Raw genomic sequence first — 20,166 nt, 5'->3', positions numbered from 1 at the left:
ATCATGGCGCAGGAACGCCGCGGACGTGATGGCGAGCGATGGCGCGAGAGCGTAGCACAACGATCCGAGACTCAGAATAAGTTTCAAGGGACTACCGAGTGCAGCAAATTGTGTCATGCCATGCAGATGAATTTGCACGTACATTGCCAGTCTACAACCAGTCTACGTGTACAGTTATAGTTACAGGATATAGATCTACACCCCGCCCGCCGCCCTACTCATGAAGAACCCCTTCAACGGGCCCATCGCATTCACAGCCCGCAACCCCAAGCTCCGCAGTCCCACAACCGGCCCCGACTCGACGCTGTACAGCCGATGCAGCTTATCGCACACGCCCAGCATGGCGTTGTTCTCCGCATACCTTGCTTCGTTGTAACTCTCCAGCGCAAGCGTGCTGCCGATGTCCTGCCCCGACTGCACCGCATGCGAGATAGTCCGCACCAGCGCGGCCGCGTCACCCTGGCCCTGGTTGAGCCCCTGGCCGGCGAGCGGGTGTATCGTGTGCGCGGCGTCGCCGACGAGAGCGACGCGCTCGCCCGTATACGTGTCGGCGTGGCGCATGCGGAGCGGAAAGGAGGCGACGCTGCCTCCCTGGACGTCAGTGACGCGGACGGGAAGGCCGCGCTCGTTGGTGGGGGTGTGCTTCTCGCGCCAGGCAATTTCCTCGGCTTGGCCTGAGGGCAGGGTATGCAGGTACTCTAGGTCGGTGGGGGAGAGGCGGAAGCCGGCGTTCACCATGGCGGTGAAGTCGGCGGGGGAGAGGGACTTGAGCTTCGCGGCGCGCTCGGGGGTGGTGCTCCAGACGAGGGTGGCGAAGTTGCCGGGCATAGGGAGCATGGCGATGGGGCCACTGGGGAGGAAGCGCTGGTACGCGATCTTGTGGTCTGGGCCGCCCCAGCCCGGGGAGGAGAGGTTGAGCGTTGCGACGACGCCGTGTCTGCTGTAGTCGAAGCCGCGCGAGGGGATGCCGGCGAAGGTACGCACCGGGCTGTTCGCACCGTCTGCGCCCACGAGCAGTCTGGCTGCCAGTGATTTCCCGTTGGAGAGCGAGAGGACAGGCCATGACGACAGGTCGAGCTGCTCTGTGTCTGTCCCAAGCTCGATTGCGTCTACTTTCGTAGAGGCGAAGATGTCCACGCCGCCCAGCTCTTCCAATCGTCCCAAAAGAGCAGAAACTGTATTGACGTTCTCAATCATGTATGCAATGGTCGTGGGCTGGGTCGGTGTGCGAGGGCCGAGGGACCGCGCCGTGTCCCAGTCGAAGGATATGCGGGCATCAGAGACGCCGTCCCAGACCTGCATCTCCTGGTAAGGCTGGATGCGCGCGGCATTCGCGTGTCGCCATGCGCCAATTTCTTCTGGAATTAGCAATTGCGCGCAGTGCGGATATTCGATGCTTGCCTTGAAGGTTCCTCATAGACGCCGGTGTCAGGGAGCTGCACCTGTTGGAGAAGCTGTCCAGACTCGCATCTTTGGGCAAGCGGTTCTTCTGTAAATCTTGCCCCTCGATGAGCGCAACTTTGAGCCCGTTTGTGATGGGCGAGGCCTTCAGACCAGCCAGCAGGCTGAGCCCGGCTGGTCCACCACCAACACATACTACATCGTATATGTCGGGCGCGCTGGCAGAGGTTGATGCGAGTCTCCGCTGCAGCCGTATTCCATAGCGCACGGCGGGTGTGGGGCAGGCGGCCCGGTGCGCTCTGCAGGGAATCCGAGGAGGCATCACGTGCCTGGCTAGACGGTTTGCATGGGGGAGAATGCAATTGGCGTCGTGCTGAAAGGGCAACGTTGGGCGTGGCTATTCGACGTTCCGCCCAATGTCTGCACGTTTGCGACCATCATGATGGCATGACGAGCTTAAACCACGCTAGTGTCTTTTCAGGTAGCTTCGGACCCAAGCTCCTTCACGTGTTTGTCCTCCATCCGCGTCCATCGTGCACTCCACCGCCATGCCCCACGCGGTCAACGGCTTCGGCTCGCCGCTACGGCAATGTTACATTATGCAGGCACAGTCTATAGCAATCGACCTAAAACACGCCAGGCTATCGTCGAGGTCACCATTCACAGAGTTAGCTAATCACCAGACCGCCGCTCAACAACTACCATGCAACGCTACCTTCGCACCATGGCCGTGGGAGTCCGAATTGCAATGCTATACATCTCACTCGCTCCCACTCCCTTGTCGCAGTGTCCACTCGAGCCGTTATTCCCATCGCAACAGCCTTTATTGGGAGATATCTGCTCAACCAATTCGTCATGAGGCAGCGCAGCTCAGAAGCCCAAGAATGTGGCCCAGCATCTCCCCTCGGTGTCGCATGAGTCCCCAGTCCCTTTGCAGCCTCGTTTCGAGCTCGTGAACGGTGAACCCCTTTGACCTCATTCCGATCGTTTTTATCTACATTCCTCCTTCCATCTCTGCCTCTCTGACGTCTATACTCGACTCATACATCTCATCACATATTCTCCTTCCTCCCACCATGGCAACCCCTCCGCACCTTGCTTCTGTCATCAGGAGCGGCCGCGAAGCACAATCACGCCGCAAGAGCGCGGCAGTCCCACCAGACCAAGTCGCGCCGGACGAATATCCGACATTCACGCGGCCTATCAGTCCGGAATTAGATGAATCCAAGCGCTACACGCACGATCCCCCAAAGAGGAAACGCACGAATCCGTGGACGTTCCACCGCGACTCAAATTCCTCGGAAAGTGGAGACGACTGCGACCGACCACTGACGAGGAGGCTCTCCAGGAAGGCCTCCAATGTCTTCCACATCTTCACGCCGCAGCGGACCCGTAGCAATTCATCTGCTGCCCCACCACAGCACCTCTCAGAAACACCCGAGGACCAAGAGCGGGAGGAACATGTGCAACCCGCTGCAAAGAGACGCCACGTGACTGCGGAACGGCGGAAGTCCTCTCTCAAACACCTTATGGAGTTTATCTGGGGCAAGCGGAAAGACTCTGCAACTTCCGAGAATCCACACCTCCCGGCGCCCCCTCTGGATGAGGACGATCACGCCACTGGCCTGCGGCAGCGCTTTCCCCTTAAGCACTCGCAGTCCCTCTTCACCTCGGATCCTGACGACATTATCTACATGAGCGGCGCCCTACCTGCCAGTACGCCAAACAGGTCTCCCCTGGGCGACTTGGGCGGCTTCAGCCTAGATTTCCTCGTCAACCCCAATATCACAGAGCGCAAGCCCCGCAAGGCCTCAGCCGCGGCAATAAGCATCAACTCCGACGAACCCTCCATATTCCAGAGCTTTGGGAACAGCATCATAGGCTACAGTCCCCCGCCGACCCCAAAGAACAAACGCTCAGTCCACGATCCCAACACCGAGATGTCCAGCTTCCATGAGTGCCACAACTCCCTCAGGCGCCCCGGGACTGGGCCTCCCTCCAGTGGGAGCGGAAAGTACACCGACATTGCCGTTGCCGGCACCTCAACCCGACACGCCGTCGCGCCTTGGGAACAATCAGAGGCCGCATCTCCATCCACCTCCATCATCGGCGTCCTGCCCTCCCTCTCCTCGGTAGAAAGTACGTCCCACGTCTCGCTCCCGACCTTCGCGCTGCCGCCCCCGACAGCGAATTCAAGCACCGTAGCACTGCACACGCCATCCCGCTCGCATTCACCCACGCAGGCTCCGTGGTGGGCTATGTTGATGGACGTGTGTCCGGCGAGTCGCAGTATCGATCCGGCGGAGGTTAATAGTGAAAGGCCGGAGCTGTGGGCACCGCCGAGTCCTGGTCTTGCACCACTGATGCAGATGCCGGGATCGTTCATCCCTTCGCCGCCAACCTCGACTCACCATCTCAAAGTCGCGGACGTCGATACGCGGCCGTCCACAGCCGCAGACTCCCTCGACGAACGGGAACTACGGTTGAGGCGCTCGGGGAGTCTGCGGCGCGAAGCGAGCGCGTTAGAGGGCATGGAGGGGATGGAGGGGTTTGGATATGTGGGGACGGCGATGAGATGGGGCGATGGGGAGGGAAAGTGGGGGCTGGAGGGGGAGATGAAGAGGGAAAGGGATATAGGTAGGTAGGGAGGGAGGGGAACCGACACAGACGGGTGGCTGTGGCGTATAGAACACACTTTCTTCGTTCTTGAAAACTTTATGGCACCTCTTGATCTATGTCATCTGCTACCGCTTGCGTGCTACTCTTCTTACCATGAGGAACTCTGTGAGTATCCTCATGGCAGCTATCTTTGTTCGAGTCTACTTTGTGAACTACGTATCGCCTCAACCTAAGCATATGAACAGCGAGCTGGAAAGAATCTGATATTTGCAACCTATCGCGTCTTGCAATATCCGCGCACCCACCAAATCGGTACCCATACATGACCACTGACGTGCCTTGCATGCAGGCAAACGGCTGGGGTAGCGCCTGTCGATCCCACAACGGAAACATCCATTGCTGTGATTGGGGTCTTTCTACCCTGTCACCGGCTCTACACGCCACGGTGGTGCCGCGCGTTTCCTTCCCGTGCTCCTCTGACGGTAGCTTTGCGGACCGAGCCAGCAAATAATCGAGCTTTCCATCCGTATAGCTTGATCCTTGGTGGAACCACTCATGCTCTGCCACGTTCCCGGCCGCCTGCCCCAACATGCCGTGTCTCCGACGTCGCTAAGCGCGTCGCTTGCATCACGACCCGTTCATGCATGCGACGTGTCAGTTGCCGCCGTGCCTCTACATACGCGGATCGTATGATGCTAGCTTGATACGATCGGCAATCAACCCCAAATATGTACTATCGATTTCGAGTGCAGGTAGACAGCTCAAGTCATGGTACGACAGGTCCACAAGATTGCACTCAGGTTCTCCAAGCCAGATAAAATGAGTGGCTCGGCGAGTCGTAGATACTGCATGATTTAGGCAACAGCCCTTGCTGGTGAATACGCGCTGGCTTGTCGCTAACATGATGATCTTGTCGATTCCCCTCTCAATTAGATCGGTAATTCCTTCGATGACAATGCATGAACTCTTAATCTTAACCATTGGCTCATGTGTCGTTGACAAAATGGCATACCTGGGAATGCCTCCAAGATGTCGGAGCCGGACAGACAGACGAAGGACGTGAAAAAGCCTTATACCAAGGTAATTGCATGCGCCGAGATAGACTCGGCCCGAAGCTCGCTGTTACAAGACAGCCTCACGAGCGTCTATCCGTTACACGACTTTGCTGCCTACCTATCGGGTCACCCCACGGCCGGATGCTGTACGCACATGATGATCTTCGACTCCCACATTGCGGTTTCACCGGTAAAGCTCCGCCAGAAGACTCACAGCCTTGTATGTCGACATTCTGATAGGGTCGTGCTCCTATGCAAGGCAAATGGCCATAGACGCAGAGAACCATTGTGGCAGTCTGAAGCCAATGAGCTATTTACTCACCACACCATCTGGTCACGAAGATGGATACAACCTATACCTTTACGAAACGTCTCAACAACATCATGCAGCGTCTATCGGACTGCCAGCGATGACGGCTTCTTCGCCGAGTCTTGAAGATATCCTGCCTTACGGACATAAAAGCTAACAATTCTATAAAAGTTCATGAGCACAAATTCGACCATCTAGATTCTCCAATTCCTGGTCTGCTACAATCAGTGGAAAAACAATGGCCACAAAATCAGTGCCTCGCGTCAATGGAGTCCAGCCAGGTGACGGTAACATCGATGCAGCATCGCAAGATATGCCGGCGCTACAGGACCTCTGGAAAGCCATCCATGCGATCTCAAGGGAAGACGGGTTCGGAAGGTTCGCACAACTCGTCGAACGCGTCGATTCGCAGGAGGCCGATCTCAAAGACAAAGACGGCAAAATCAATGCGCTGGAAAGCCAGCTGGCAGCGTGTGAAGCGTCTCACCGTGCCTCCAATAAAGAGCTTTTCGACAAGTTTGAGGAGAGACATCAGCAATGGAGCGATAAGAACGAAGTATTACGAAGCGGGGTGGCAGCGTTGAACACAGCTTCAGAGGAGAAAGACAAGAGTATAGAGGCGCTTCGGGGGGAGCTGAAGAGGACGCAGGCTCAAGTTGTTGACCTTGAAAAGGCATATGGCGCGGAGAAAAAGAGTGTCAAGATTAAGAATGTTCAGATTGCAGAATTGGACGCGCAGCGGAAGACTGCAGTGAATGAAGCAAACGACTTGAAGGCTCGATTGAAAAAGGCGGAAGACAACGCAATTGCTCTAAACAGATCCTTGCAAGAAGAGGCAAACGAGAAGCAAAAGCACCTATCGGATGCCGTCGAGGCGAATAAGAAGATTGAGAAATACAAGGGTTTCACCGTGAAAATCGAGTCACTCAACCTACCAGCAGTGTAAGTACTCGATCGTGTGTTCTGGCCAATCTGCTAATACTCCCGCAGAAGAAGTCAGCTAGAGGCCCTGTGGGAGTCTGTTTCGGCCTTGATACTAGGATATATCGGGTGCAATCTACCTGATATTGTCCTTGAGGCAGGTTGCTTATGCACATCAGACTGGAGTCCTAGCTTACGCATGCACAGAATGACTGGTCGAAATTGAACGACAATAAAGTGTTCAAGAATCGGATTCCGCTTCCGCAAAACAATTCCAAAATTGCTAAAGAGATGCGCGTAGCGGTAGTCCTTGGTGCCCTTGCGAATCTCATGGTCCAGTTCCTGTTCCAGCCCACCTATGTGCTGGGTGAGCGTGGTGGCCTGCGACAGTTGCTCCGCTACCAAGCAACGGTAGACCCCTTGAAAGAAATGTATGCCAGAGGCATTATTCTTTCCATGAAGCACGACTACCAAGACGAAATTGACCAGGAAAAAATTGATAAGATCATAGATGATTTGAGGGACGTTGTACGCGTAGATATCCTCTTTGATACCAAAGACGACCTCGAAAACTTTTGCGAAGCGCTCGACGACCTTCTACTTCAATTCCAAGATCTGTGGAAAAAGATACAACGCGGAAAGGAGAAGCTCGAACCGAGCTTTGAAGAAAGACCTTCGGCTGCGAAGTACCCTTGGTACATAGTCGGGCTGCCGGCTGCAGTGGAGACCCAGAAGCGCTCTTCGTCACCTCCCGCGACTACTGATGCGCAGGATGACACTATAATAGTGCCACAGATTGTGCAGATGCGAACGAAAGGTGATCCAGAACCTGTCACCCATGGCTGGGTACTCCAGAAAACCCAAATACATGCCGCCGATGAAGAGATCCGGCGAATCAGCAGAGGCCTTCGAATTACCCCGTTCGGGGAGGAAGATACAGGCCGTCCGCGGACCCGGACAAGACGTGCCCCGTCGATTTCTGGCAATGCGTCTCCTGATCAAAAGAAGGGTAGTCCTTTTTTACCTCGAAGTTCTGCGGCCCAAGACGCATGAATGCATCGTGGATCGCGCGTGGCTACCTGCAAATTGGAAATTGGAATATGAAACGCAGCCATCAATAAATAATGGAGGATATAATTGTTGTTCAAGGAGTGCACTTGGAGGAGCTAGTTAAGGCAAGATACACAAGGATTGGCGAGGCATTTTGTCCATACGTTTCTGGTTCTGCGAGTCTCAGGATCCGCGAACAATAGTACCTTGTTTTCATAGACACCTAAAAGATGGACCAAGTGTCTTCTTAGTTGCGCTTCTCTTCTCACTGCCCGAGTCAGATTTCTTCTTGGCTACGCCACGTCACCGCACCGTCGGAGATCTTGGTGGTGAGAGAAAACGAAAGTACCCTAAGAGTCGATATTTCCTCAATATGGAGCTATTAAAGAAGCATAGAACTTCCTAAACGTTTTTGTGTGCGCGCATTGTGCGAGCAACGCTGCAACACACAGGTACAGCATCGACCGCTCGTTAGGCATACAGTCGCAGAGTTAACAGAGTCAAATCCATTTGTGTTCAGATAAGAGTAACTTTCATTCCTCGGCTAAGTTAAAGCATTGGCACGCATGATAGCATCAACCAAGCACGAGTATATATGGGTACAAAGCATGCCTCGAGGCGTTCTTCGAAGGATAGTGCCACAGCATGCATAAGATTACAACAAAATATAATCGCTTGTCTACATAGACGACAATGAATTTGACCTTCCTCCTCAACGTACAGCTGGATGCTTAGTCAGACAGCTCCTCTCCCACATGTGGCTGTGACTCGCCTTGTGTAATGTTCCTTGACGCCACCTCTGTACTATTTCACGAGCACAAAGGCTCTGGCCAACGAGACTTCACGAATCCAAGAAGAAAGCCAATTAACATATCCGCTAATGCTGATTGACCTACGGTCTTCACTCGTACTATGTTGCGCGAAATTCTGTGCAAACAACTTCGCGCATGATAAATCTCTCTTGCCCCATGAAATACGTCGCTAATTGTTGTTACTCCGCAACACTTCTTTCTGCTGGACCGCTACAGCCTGGGTCACCGCATTTTGTACCACCACATTCTAGTTAATATCTGCGTTTCGGATCGTACCGCTCCCATCGCCTCAGAAGGCTTCGAACGACTTTCTTGCGCCCCAGATCTCTGCTTCTCCTCCCCAACCCATTCCATGGTGACTGGAGATAATATTTAAACAAAGTCTCACTCTCTCCACCCTAAAGCCATTCAGGGCACTTTGATTCCATACTCTTTACTTGCCGTTGCAACTTTTCACTTAAGTATAGGGAAGTGGAAAGCTTTTAGCACACGAAAATTTGGAGCTAAGATACACGCAAAAGCTATTCTTTGCCACTGTTGCGGCACACAGTATGCAGGATGATCAAATTTTCCGTTGACACTAAAGAATTCTCATAACGCCTAGTAGTGAAGTTCCACGAGTCAATTGGGATTGGGGCATGGAGCACATCAAGGCTGGCAATAGTTGACTCGAAAGTAAGTATCTAGTATTGATCTTGTCATCGGATGGATACCTGTGTAAAGCTTGGGCATATGATATTATTCTTGAATCTACCGCCTAATATGGAAGAAAAGCATCATTCTATGTTATACTAGCACATCTACCAACTAACCCTAGGTGTTCGATGACCGATCATTTTCTCAGGGCCCGATGAGAATAGAATCGCGCCTTTCCCATCCTTACTTGCTCTCTATATGCCTACCCCTGCTTATCGAACATCGCCTCCAACGCATCGAGGTTCACATCCCACGGGACATTTTCCAAGTCAATATCAAAATCAACTCCTTTCCTCCCACCCCCGTTTCTCTTCCTCAAACCGTATCTCTTCGGGTCATACTCTCTTGTCTCTCCAAAGTCCGCCGGATTAACCTGTATAATCTTCGTTACCTTCCCCGTCTTGAGGGCTCTCTTCAAAATTGGCCATTCGTCCTTCGCAAAGACTCTCCCCGCCTTTGGGCCCGTCTTCCACGGCACCATCACATGTACCACGCCCCGCGACTTCCTCGCAAAAACCTTTGAAAATCGCTGAGCGAATAGTTGTTCCTTCTTCTTGTTGTATGGCTTCCCATTCGGCCTCGTGTATCTGCGCACGTAGCCCTTAGGATACACCGACTCGTCATGCTTTAGTCCTTTCTGTGCTGCATACTGCAGGACTAATTTGGGTGTCCAGTCACCATTAGACGTGCTGCCTTGGGGCCACATTCCAGACCAAAAAAGCGCCTTGTCCTTGGGCACGTTGCAGTATCTTGCGATGGTGGCCTCGCTTGGCACAGGCTTTTCCCACGGCTTTTGCGAGGCTTTTGGTTTTGGTGCGTTCTTGGATTTCGTCTTTGTCCCTTTCGACTTTGCTCTGGATTTTGGTTTTGTGGGTCGTGGCTTGATCTTTGATTTGAGTTTCTTCTTTCTTGTCGATTTGGTTTTGGACTTCGCGCGGGTTCTACCTTTTCGCACTCGCGCACGAGGTATGAGTTCAATTTCTGCAGGCAAAATGGCCCTTACGTTCATAGACACTGCTTCGATATGGGAAGTGGCCACGTCCCTGCGGAGTACGGTATCCACAGCGTCAGAGCTAGCGCTTTGCCCATTGAGCGGACCGCCGAGGGCGCTGAGGAAAAATACGCCTAGTGCAAATAGACTTGCGCTGCTAGAGAAACGCATCTTGCTTCGATGTTACGGGGCTGTAGTAGGTCAGATAACCGGGAGACCTGCTCCGATCTGGACAAAATGATAGTGAATAGTGGATAACACCTCTACAGCATCTTATAACAATTACTGACAAGGGAAATAAGTTTAGTCAAGGGTTCCAGAAAGGACCAGGAGAAATAGTTCATAAGTACATATTTTCGATTCACGACGCGGCCACCCACCGCAAAGTCCGACTAGCGGAGATTGGAAGCATCCTTGGAAACTAAGCACTAAGCGATAATGATTTGCTTCTGCTTACAGTGACTTGAGTAGGCGAAGCAAGGCGTTGGTATAGTCCGCCTCCTGCGACAGGGGTACAATCCCACGCGCGATAATTATACACATAAGCCAATCATATCACGTGCCTCCATGCATATCTCAAAAAATCCCTGGACCCACAGTTACTTTACCTTTACCTTGACTATTAACATAGCAATCGGCACTACTTGCGCATAGTGTATCCACTTCACCGTTCATAGTGCTGAACAGGATCGTCTCATTACACGTCTCCGCTCGTGCCATGGCTCGACACCTCCCCTCCTATCGTCTCTCTTGTTTGCACTATTACTTCCCTGGCACCCATACAGCATGAATCCTCGTTCTTGATGTTCTCCGCTCACTCAGTGTAGTATATGTGAGAACATATCCAGCAGGAGAAAAGAATTAACATCGGGAGCTCTGTAAGGGTTTCATGTGTTTCCGTCGCGGTTTCGGGCGGCATATCTCACCTCATCCAAATGGACAACGTCAATTAGTTTTTCGTCCCCAGGGGGAATCACGGGAGAAGTTGTTGGTGATCACTTAAGTCTCATCACTCCTATCCTTCCGCCGTGGTATCGGTCCAGTGTCTCTTTGAGTCTCCCCCAGTCGCACAGCACATGAGCTGTTCATTGTCAGCTTTGAAACACCCAAACTGTGGAGAGGCGTGAAAGTAGTCTCCAAGGGAGTCGGATTCATTTAGAGAATTTGGGAAAGCGTTCACGCGTGAGAGTTTTGAATACCTTGAGATAGCTGAGATTCTCTGTCCTGCCCATGAATGGCCTATTTAGCGGATCTAGTTCTAGAGGAGAACTCACATAGAACTTTGGTCGTAATGGTTCGAGTTAGCACTTCCCTGCCCTTCTCATCGAATAAAATATGCTGGCTCTTGATACTCTCCACTCCATAGCTCATCCTATCATTGTTTCTTTTATCTCTATTCCCACCACTCCCATAGGGTCAATGTATGTCTTTTTCAAAACCCAACACACTTCCATGCCACATGCCCAGAACCAGTACCATTTTGAGTCTCAAAAATCCCCCACAACCATAGGGCGGAGTTACCACAGTTTTAAGTCACGCATCCTCTCCCCATGAACTGCGAATTCATGTTCTTTTCGTCGCTGACTCCACAACTACTCATGTATAGTCTTGCTCTACTGTTCGGATCACCCTTTGCCTCGGCCATCAAGTGTCTCCGAGACTAATTCGGTTTCCTAGCTTATTTCCCTTGCCTATCATCTATATGGATTAAGTTTTGAGTCCTCGATCCCCCTCCAATCCCATCAAGGGTAGGTATCCTACAACACCATACATCTCTATATTTCTTGTTACCATTAGCCTTGGGTCCCAGTTGAGCCTGTTCCCTCCTCTTTCCCCATCGAGGTGCCAGCAGGCGATGATAGTCCCCACGACCATCCTCTTGGTCCCAACACTTTGAAGGCACGACCGTTTTGATAGACCCGCACCCCTCTGTCCTCCCATGAATTTCGGCGTGTCAGTTTTCAGTCCCACCTCCTCTCCATTGCTTCTCGGAACGGCCCTTTTAGTCCAACCTCCTCCATGTCCAGTGGATCTGATCCCTGCACTGCCTCCCCTCCCCTCCATTGACGATTGCTTCTCAAAATTTTAGTCCCACCCGCACGCCGCGCATAGCTTCTAATCACATCAGGCTTTGCTTCCCCAGCGCAACCGACGCAGAGGCGTAAAGAGGGCATCTCAGGGCGAGAGAAGCGCGGCTTATATGCCGCTTCTGCATCTCATCTCTCTTTAGTCTACGTCAGATTGAGACCGGCTGGGGTGGGCGTTTGCGCTGTGTCACGCGACTCGATACGACTGTACGAGAGGAAGAAAGTGCATGAATGAATAACCCAGGCCTAGCCATGCACAATGCGGCCTCGTCTCCACTTCACAGATACGATACACCAGATATAATACACCTCGCCAAGCATCCGTCGTGGTATACAGATCCACCTCATCCCTCCATTCACCCACAGCCCAAACGACTCGAACAGGGTATCCCCTCCCCGCATAGGCTTCTCAAAATAAAATAAAAACAAGCTCCCCTACCCTTTCAGTTCTCGCCACTCGCTCTCGTCCTCCGCCGCACCCGCCGCATCCTCTCGTTCTCCCGCAGAAACTGCGCCTGCACTACCTCGCCGCCCAGCACAAACACGGAAAAACTCCGCTCATCTTCTAGCAGCGCCTCCTCGGTCGGCAGGCCCTCGCGCGCATACTCTTGGTCCGCCTTGAGCATCTCGAGCAACACCTCGTCGTCGACCATGGTCAAGATGCGGGGCAAGGGGACGCCGAAGGGGGGCGGGGCGGCGGAGCGTGTGGCTTTGCGTGGGGAGGGATTTGCGTTGGTAGAGGGGTTAGTGTTGGAGTTGTGGGTGGAGGGATTGGGGAAGGCGGGACGCTGGCCGGGGCGGTAGAAGGATTTGAAGGGGGTGGGCGGGACGGCAGGCGCGGGAGGAATGTCGAGGATGTAGCCCTGAGGGCGGGGCGGGCGGCGCTTGGGTGGTGATACTGGCGGTGGAGAGGGGTGCGGCTTGGAGGGCCTGGGGTGGCGGGGCGGGCGTTTTTTGGGATCTACAGTCACATCCGTCAGTTCGTTGTTCGTTCGTGTTCCCGGGTGAGGTGGAAGGGCAGGGGAGATGATTGAAAGAAATTGTGACTAACGCTCGTCCTCGCTCTCGTCCTCGTCCTCGGTCCCCTCCCTCTCCCTCTTGCGCCTCTCCTTCTCCCGCCGCCGTTTCTTCAGCTCAATATCGCGAAACGCGTCCTGCCTCGCGAGCGCGGTCCGCAGCAGGTTGATGACGTGCGCGCGCTTCGGCTCCCAGGCCTTGCGCTCGCTCTTGTCAATGACAAAGACCTTGTGCCAGTCGTCGCCTTCGAGCTCCTCGAGCACGGCCGGCGCCTTGGACATGCGGAACTGGTGCCGCTCGACGTCCAAGTTGCGTTCCTTGCGCTCCTCGCGCTCGTGCCGCTTGTGCTCTTTCGCGTATCGCGAGACGCCATCTGCGAGGGGGTCTGCAGCCGCGGGCAGTCTCGCGTACGGCGAGTAGTCCTCGGGCGGGAGCGGCCTGTAGACGTGGTGGGGGGCTGGCTCGCCGGTTTGGTTTTTGGCACGCGCCTGGGCGGCCTTTTCCCTGAGCGTCTCGCGGTACGCGGCGAGCTGGGCGGCCGTGAGCGGCTCGTCTACCAGCGCGATCTGGTCGTCGCTGCCTATCGAGGATGCATCTGCGACGGTTAGCGCTGTCCTGTGCCCTCGCTCGACCGAGACGTACTGCTCTCGGCGCTGTCGACGGGACCGAAACCCGCCAAGATGTCGTCGTATCCGTCTGGAGTGAAGATCTCGGCCAGCACGCTGGCTTTGCGAACCGAGCCCTTGCTGCGTAGGCTCTTCTTGTCGGCCATGGCGGCGGGCGTGTCCTGGGGCTTGGGCGTCGACGCGCCGGACGGGGCGTCGTCGACATTGCCGTGCAGCTTCTTTGTTGCATCGTCTGCCCACGTCGACAGGTCGTCGTAGGAGCGTCTTTGCTTGGCCTTTGACTGCGGTCGCGCATCGGGCGTGTCGACGTCGGCGATGGAGCGCTTTCGCGCGCTGGCACGGGCGGGCGACGCGGCGTCTCTTGCATTGGGGGCGTCTGCAGGCTGCGCGAGGGCTTTGGACGGGCGGCGCGTGGATATGGGCGCGGCGGGCGGCTGCTGCTGCTGCTGCTGGATGGCGGCCTGCTTTGCGACCTCGTGCGGCGGGGAGCGCGATCGGGTGTGCGTTGTGGTCCTGCGGTCAGCCGCTGGCCGGATCAAGTTGGCCATTGTGTTGATTGCCTTGAGCATCGTGCTGGCGCATAGTCACCGGAGCGGAGAGAATCACGAGCTATTGCGGGCTGCCATTGAGTGTCGCGCGCGGCTTGGTGAAGGCACTCGCGTTAGGGGTGCCGTCGGGACTGCCAGAGCCAGGCGAGCTCAAACGCTGCTGTAGGATGGGAATCTCGCGCGTCACAATGCGATTGCGGCAGCCAGCGCAGGTCAGCGCACGACAGAGAGCTTCCGGGGCTGCTAGCAGCGTCGACTTTTCGATATCGATATCAAAACAGCTGGAGATTTTCCGAGCACAGAATGGCCGGTACGACGCCACGATGCATCGCAGCCAATCCTTGCGCCGGCAAGGGTATCGCCGCTAGGTCGCGCCTCAGACATAACGTCACTGCTGGCTGTTCGCAGCGAAGGCGAGCGACATATGTAGTCTACGGCTCCAAGGCTGCTTGACATGGGACGTGAGCATGCACAGGCAAAGCGTTTGCCGTCCCACTGTGCTGCTCCACGGAGCCAATCGTCGACGCAATGATCCAGTTTCTACCTAGCTTGCCCAACAATGCATGTGGACGCCGCCGTCGTCCCACGCAGAACCAGAGGTATCAGCTCACCAAGAACGCTCGATGCTATGTACAGATGCCGCTAATCTCGCAAGTCGCTGGCGTATATCTGAAACGCGGATGAATACAGAAGGTGGAGGCGTCCGGTGCCACATGTACACGAAGAAACGAATATCTACACAAAACCACGCTATTCGAACAGAAACTCCTTCAGGACGGGCGAGCCGGCGAACTCGGGATTAAGCAGTATGCAGCTAAAAATATGAGCAATGTGCGCTAGCGCGATGCACTGTGGACCTACTTGAGAAAGTGTGCGAGGCCAACTCTCCGCTTCTCCAGAAACTTGGAGCGAAAGCGCGCTGCAGAGGATCAATATATGGACGATGCCGAAACGGGCAAGTGGGGTGAGCTGGGCCGCGGGTGCAGCCATCACGCAGCCATGCACTGCAGCCAGTGCGGCAGGCCCGGAGTCGATGACTTACAGACGATAGACTTGGGTGGCAACGGCGGCATTGCGCCCACCAGGTGGGGGAATGTCTGCACCAGCTTCTGCCGCAGGTCGTCAAAGTCAGAGTACCTGGAGAGCAAGGTCAGCCATGCCCGTTTCCAATGCAGCTGGACGGTAACGACTACCTCTTGATTATCTTCATGGGACTCCCCTGGTCGAAGGACGGGTCAGTCGAGTGCCCCAGGCAGCATGGAGACGAGCTTGGGGCGACTACTGCACTCACATTTAGTGTGTCCACGGTTATGTTCCAGACGACATAAGCGCCCAGGGCAGGCGTGGTGCCGCTCCCAACGACGACGTAATCATCAATGGTGACATGCTTGGCCCAGAGCGCCTTGCACTGCTCTGAGCCCTCGTCGGTGTGGTCCTCGAGGCGGATGGGGTCGCGCGCCTCGACCGAGTAGGAGCTCTGGCGGCTTGCATTGCGCTCGTGCCGCTGCCAGTAGGGCGGGACTATGGAGCTGCGCTCTGGACGGGCAGCGGCAGTGGCAGTGGCGGGTTCGTCTCTGGCTGGTGCATCACGGGACTCCATCCATCAGGCGGGGTTCTGTCACTGGCGGGGCGGTGCAGCGCAGGGAGACTGGGACGGGAGCAGACAGTGCAGTGCAAGAGCCGCCGGCAGCAGCAGGCCGTGGTTGCGGTCGAGGAGAAGAGAGCGAGGCGATATCAATACTGGCCGGTCCCGTGCAGCGCCGTCTGTTATTGAGGCCCCTGCCCGCGCTGTGAGTGGCCAATCGGCCGAGCCTCGTCTGCCCGCCCCGCAGCATCCCTGCAGCATTTCTGCGAGCTTGTCTCTCCTCCACGGCGCACAAGATGCACCATCCATCCGTCTGTGGCCACGCTCCATCTGAGCGCAGCGCGAGACACGCGGCCTGCACGCCGCCCTTCTCAGCTGCCCGCCCGTCCGCACTGCCAACCTCAATCTCGCAAAACGGGAGGTGGTGTTGAGTCTGGCCTCGGGTGCGGCGCCGGGCTAGCGAATGTTCGATCCAAGTGCGGGTCCGTGCCAGTGGGTAGGTGCGTAGCAGTGGCCTCTCCCTTCTTTATCAACGGGCCTCCTCCCCGGATGCTTGCTGCTCGCTCTCCTCACGATCGCCGTCATTCGCTTTGGGACACACGCAGCTGCTGAGACTTTGTTTCTTCCAATCCTCTTCTACCCAGCACTTTCGCTTCAACAATACACTTTGTAATTCCTCGCATCTCACCTGCTTCCAAACGACTGTAAGTGCATTCCAGCTGTCAACCGTCCGCCACTTGCAAAAACACACACTGACCTCGATTCTACAGCTCCAATGCGTTCAACTTTCACTTTCGGCTTGCTCGCCGTCGCTGGCTTCTCGGCCGCCCAGGAGCAGTACACCATCGACCCGGACACTGTGCAGCAGTCGACCCGGTCCTACTGGTGCGACCAGCAGAAGGCGTCATGCCCGCAGATCTGCCTGCAGCAGCCTGGCGTCTCGAGCATGAACACGGTCAGCAACGAGTGTGATTCGGTACGTACATCTCCAAAGCCTTGCCAGAGGCGCCCTCAATCCAGGCATGCCAGCACTCAAATCAGACAATCACCTTTCATGTTTGCGGGCGGAAAGCCTGCAGATTGGAGCCGGTGCTTGAAATCTGCCACTGATTGTCTGTCCGTCGGGTCGCGGCTTCCAGTTTGCATCACACCGGACCACCAGCTAACACCAACACTAGGACACCCTCGTGGCCTCGTGCGTGTGTGACAACGGCATCTCCCCCAACCTCACCCAGTACACGCAAACACTCCCCTACAACATTTGCCAGCAGTGGGGCACCAACTGCGTCGCCGGCTGCGGTATTGGGGAGAACGCCTGCGCCGACTCCTGCCGCAAGGACCACCCGTGCGGTGCCCAGGATCCCTTCAAGGGCAACGCTACCAAGAGCTCGTCCAGCGCCTCCCACGCATCGACCTCCAAGCCCACTGGCACCAGCGACAGCGACAGCTCGGCCTCATCCACCCTCCCCGCCACTGGCTTCGCTGGCCAGACGACCTCGCCCGACTCCGCCGGCGCGGCCTCCACGCTCGTCGGCTTCGGCGCTAGCTACGGCATGGCCGTCACACTTGTCGGCATCTTCGCGTCGCTCACTCTGCTATGAGCGTCTCGCATCTGCAGCATGGAGCTTCAGGTTGCATCTCCATCTCCATCATATCCCACACGTCTGGTTGTCCTTTATGCATAGCGCTCGGCACGTCTACTGTCGCTTTCCTGTCCTTTCCTTCTTACATATACCCTGTCGCTTGGGTCTCGTCGGTCCTTCCTCGCATGGCCAGCATGTATCTGTCTGGCCGAAACCTCACTATCCTTTTACATCACCTTATGGGTTTAATACATGGTGCTTGAGCGAGCTGTCTCGAGCGGATTGGCATCTATTTTCTATCGTGGCGGGAGGAGGCGCCGATGGGCGAGGAGAGAAATGAGAGGTCAAAGGGGGAATTAGCTAGAGCGATGGAAGATGAGTAATGGAAGACGCACCCACGCACGTTCCTCCTCTGCGTCGTGCAGTGCAGTGGAGAAACCCGATCCCTATCTGTGCTACGGTTGTCGATGCGTGAACGGTGAACACAACCTACCGGCCCAAGCCCGAGCTCCTCGCCGTAACATTTTACCCACGACGAGGTCGGAGATTCGGACCCCATGCGGCGATGGGATTCCCTCCCTTGCTGTGTCCCGGCCCGCCAATCTACCCCAGGGTCCACTGCATCCCTGTTTTTCCGAGCCGAGGCAGCGAAGCGAGCCGCCATCTCAGCAGTGCGGTGGGTGCAACAGGGCTGCGCCGACGAACCGCCGAAGGGAGACATCGCGTCTCGGCGCCCCATTCGACGTGCGCAGAGTCGGGGCTTGAGGGTGGGAAACTCGGGCTTGGACGTCGAGTGCGGTGTGTGCAGTCCGTCTCAGGCCGACGACTGCACCTCTCGGAATCGGCCCCGCCTTGGGAGCGTGGCCGTGCGAATGCATGCACGCGTGGACCCTGCGTTGCCGTGGACCCTGTGGTAGCGTGGCTCCCGAGTGGAAGACGGAGGCGCGTTGGGCCCAAGGGATGCAGTGCGGAAGCGGATAGAGGGGTGAGGCTGTGGCACTGTGGTGTGACTGTGGCGCTGTGCGGCATCACCATTACTGTTGGGTTGATGATGATGGGAGCCGGGCTGGAGTGCATACATAGAAGGGGTTTTGCGTCTTTAAGATCGGTACACCGTCGAGGGGGTGGGTTGGTCTGAAAAGACAAGCTATGTGGGAGGTGGGGGAGTGGTGTCTGAAACACAGGCCCAACAGGACAATGTGAGGGAGTTAGGAGTGGTGTTTGAAAATCGACGAAGCCGAAGGACGTGTGGAGGAGTTGGGGGGGTGGTGTACAAACGAAAGCGGATGCAAAGATGTATGGAGGAATGGAGGAGTAGTGTCCAAACCCACGCCGAGAAGGAACATGGGTGGTGCCCGGGCGTGGTGTCTCAAATGAGCGACCCAAGAACCGTACGGGGGAAGGAGAGGAACGGTGTCTAAAGCCTCGTCAATGTGTTCCCATATTTGGTCTGCTTCATTGCGTCCCAAAACAGAAGTGCGCGTGCTGTATGTCGAGGACGTGCCTTGCGTACCGAAGACGATCGCAATGCTCGTCGTGCTGCTGAGTTCTTTGTCTCCTCGGTGTTTGGACAAGAACATCGGTGCCAGGAACATATGCTTGCTCCAGCACTCTGGCGGGAGAGGAACATGTCCAAAAAAAAAAAAAGCCACAAAGACGGCGAAGTGGGTTTGGTCGGGAGATGGGATTTGAAATCAGTAGCAGCAAAACCGCATGTGTCCGGTCGAAGTCTTTGAGGCCAAAAGTCTAAACGCAACATGACGCGCGACAACCACACGCAGTCTTGTTCGCTCTCTCTGCAAAGTTTCCGGGTTGCATAAAGACAACGGCATCACAAAAACGGTTGCTCAACACGCTGTTAAAAAAGGTACGTTATCCAAAAAGCCCGGACAATGTGGACATGGTTTGGTGGGGGAGGTTGGAGTCCAAAATTCGAGGAAAAGGAGAAATGTGTTTGGTCTGGGCCTCTACGTTTAGAACCCATCTCAGCAAAGAGAAATGCCGAGTTTCCCGGCGCGCGAGTAACCGACTCAAAATGCCGCTATGTCGTCACCCGTCTTTTGTCCTCTCAAGCAGGAAGCTGGGGAGACTTGATTCCCAACACTCTACAAGGGTGCCAGTCTGAAAATGCGGGCAAAAATTGATCCACGTGCTTGGGCTGGGAGATCGTGGTCAAAACAACCAATAAGTCGAGCTATTTGTCGGTATGCGTCTCTGCATGTTGGAAAAGCGCATTAAAAGAAGCATGTGGAGGACTGCTCGCGCGCAAAAACGCAAGATGCATCATCTCCATGTTGTCCATGGCATCTTCTCCCCCATCTGGAAACCTGGAGAACGCTTGATTCTCAAAAGTTTGAACGCGCGGGAGTCTAAAAAGTTTGCGAGAATATGCATGTGCCCGACGCCGGAGATTGTGGTCGAACCAATCGACGATATGGACCACGTGTTCGGTCTGCGTCTTTGCACTCAAAAGATGTTTGCATTCGCCAAGATGTGAGAGATCACTACGTGCAAAAGAGGGATAATCCTCGATGCTATGCTGTTGCATGTCTTTCTGCGCAAGCTTGAAGCTGAGCATACTCCCGGCCTTTTCACTTCACTGTTCAGAGAGCGACATGACCAAAAGTCACTTCAACCACTGGACATGTGGGGGGTGCGGTGTGATTTCGAGGTCCAAGAATATAATCGCCATGGACCATCTGGCTGGCGGACATCTCTGCGTCCAAACGATCAGTGGTACAGACGCCATGTGCGAGAGTGCCTTGGGAGTGACAAAAAGTGATTGTTATGCGTCCATGCGCCTGTCTTGCTTCCCTCTTACGCATGGAGCTTAAGACACGTCTGGCTTCCACACCTCACTTTTGG

General features: G+C 55.3%; 8 protein-coding genes across 8 annotated transcripts; 4 read left to right on the top strand and 4 right to left on the bottom strand.

Moving 5' to 3' along the window:
- Positions 1 to 122: 122 nt before the first annotated feature.
- On the bottom strand, positions 123 to 1,816 carry CC84DRAFT_1141590 (ubiquinone biosynthesis hydrox). Its single transcript, XM_018176332.1, has 2 exons — positions 1,402 to 1,816; positions 123 to 1,355 (listed from the first exon to the last, which is right to left on the bottom strand). Exons 1-2 carry the CDS (start codon positions 1,721 to 1,723, stop codon positions 196 to 198), a joined length of 1,482 nt encoding a protein of 493 aa, XP_018039053.1. The 5' UTR covers positions 1,724 to 1,816; the 3' UTR covers positions 123 to 195.
- Positions 1,817 to 2,477: 661 nt separating this feature from the next.
- On the top strand, positions 2,478 to 4,046 carry CC84DRAFT_1215164 (uncharacterized protein; the record flags this gene model as incomplete). Its single annotated transcript, XM_018182700.1, has 1 exon — positions 2,478 to 4,046. One exon carries the CDS (start codon positions 2,478 to 2,480, stop codon positions 4,044 to 4,046), a length of 1,569 nt encoding a protein of 522 aa, XP_018039052.1.
- Positions 4,047 to 5,522: 1,476 nt separating this feature from the next.
- Positions 5,523 to 7,560, top strand: CC84DRAFT_1240080 (uncharacterized protein). The gene is made up of 3 exons (XM_018184005.1): positions 5,523 to 6,327; positions 6,376 to 6,380; positions 6,545 to 7,560. The coding sequence occupies exons 1-3, from the start codon at positions 5,624 to 5,626 to the stop codon at positions 7,357 to 7,359; spliced, it is 1,524 nt and encodes a 507-aa protein (XP_018039051.1). The 5' UTR covers positions 5,523 to 5,623; the 3' UTR covers positions 7,360 to 7,560.
- A 1,506-nt stretch (positions 7,561 to 9,066) lies between these two features.
- CC84DRAFT_1174130 (uncharacterized protein) lies at positions 9,067 to 10,026 on the bottom strand (the record flags this gene model as incomplete). Its single annotated transcript, XM_018180078.1, has 1 exon — positions 9,067 to 10,026. One exon carries the CDS (start codon positions 10,024 to 10,026, stop codon positions 9,067 to 9,069), a length of 960 nt encoding a protein of 319 aa, XP_018039050.1.
- Positions 10,027 to 12,385: 2,359 nt separating this feature from the next.
- CC84DRAFT_1174129 (uncharacterized protein) lies at positions 12,386 to 14,133 on the bottom strand (the record flags this gene model as incomplete). Its single annotated transcript, XM_018180077.1, has 3 exons — positions 12,386 to 12,903; positions 12,994 to 13,554; positions 13,602 to 14,133. 3 exons carry the CDS (start codon positions 14,131 to 14,133, stop codon positions 12,386 to 12,388), a joined length of 1,611 nt encoding a protein of 536 aa, XP_018039049.1.
- Positions 14,134 to 14,883: 750 nt separating this feature from the next.
- On the bottom strand, positions 14,884 to 15,733 carry CC84DRAFT_1215160 (Phox-like protein; the record flags this gene model as incomplete). The annotated part of the gene is made up of 4 exons (XM_018182699.1): positions 14,884 to 14,947; positions 14,995 to 15,052; positions 15,176 to 15,270; positions 15,327 to 15,733. 4 exons carry the CDS (start codon positions 15,731 to 15,733, stop codon positions 14,884 to 14,886), a joined length of 624 nt encoding a protein of 207 aa, XP_018039048.1.
- A 760-nt stretch (positions 15,734 to 16,493) lies between these two features.
- CC84DRAFT_1085127 (uncharacterized protein) lies at positions 16,494 to 17,319 on the top strand (the record flags this gene model as incomplete). The annotated part of the gene is made up of 2 exons (XM_018174087.1): positions 16,494 to 16,694; positions 16,897 to 17,319. The coding sequence occupies 2 exons, from the start codon at positions 16,494 to 16,496 to the stop codon at positions 17,317 to 17,319; spliced, it is 624 nt and encodes a 207-aa protein (XP_018039047.1).
- Positions 17,320 to 17,526: 207 nt separating this feature from the next.
- Positions 17,527 to 18,474, top strand: CC84DRAFT_585002 (uncharacterized protein). Its single transcript, XM_018186780.1, has one exon. The coding sequence runs from the start codon at positions 17,867 to 17,869 to the stop codon at positions 18,437 to 18,439; it is 573 nt and encodes a 190-aa protein (XP_018039046.1). The 5' UTR covers positions 17,527 to 17,866; the 3' UTR covers positions 18,440 to 18,474.
- The last annotated feature ends 1,692 nt before the right edge of the window (positions 18,475 to 20,166 follow it).

The sequence above is a fragment of the Paraphaeosphaeria sporulosa genome (genome assembly GCF_001642045.1).
Source record: "Paraphaeosphaeria sporulosa strain AP3s5-JAC2a unplaced genomic scaffold CC84scaffold_3, whole genome shotgun sequence".
Taxonomy (NCBI): domain Eukaryota; kingdom Fungi; phylum Ascomycota; class Dothideomycetes; order Pleosporales; family Didymosphaeriaceae; genus Paraphaeosphaeria; species Paraphaeosphaeria sporulosa.
This window is presented reverse-complemented; position numbering and strand designations above follow the sequence as displayed.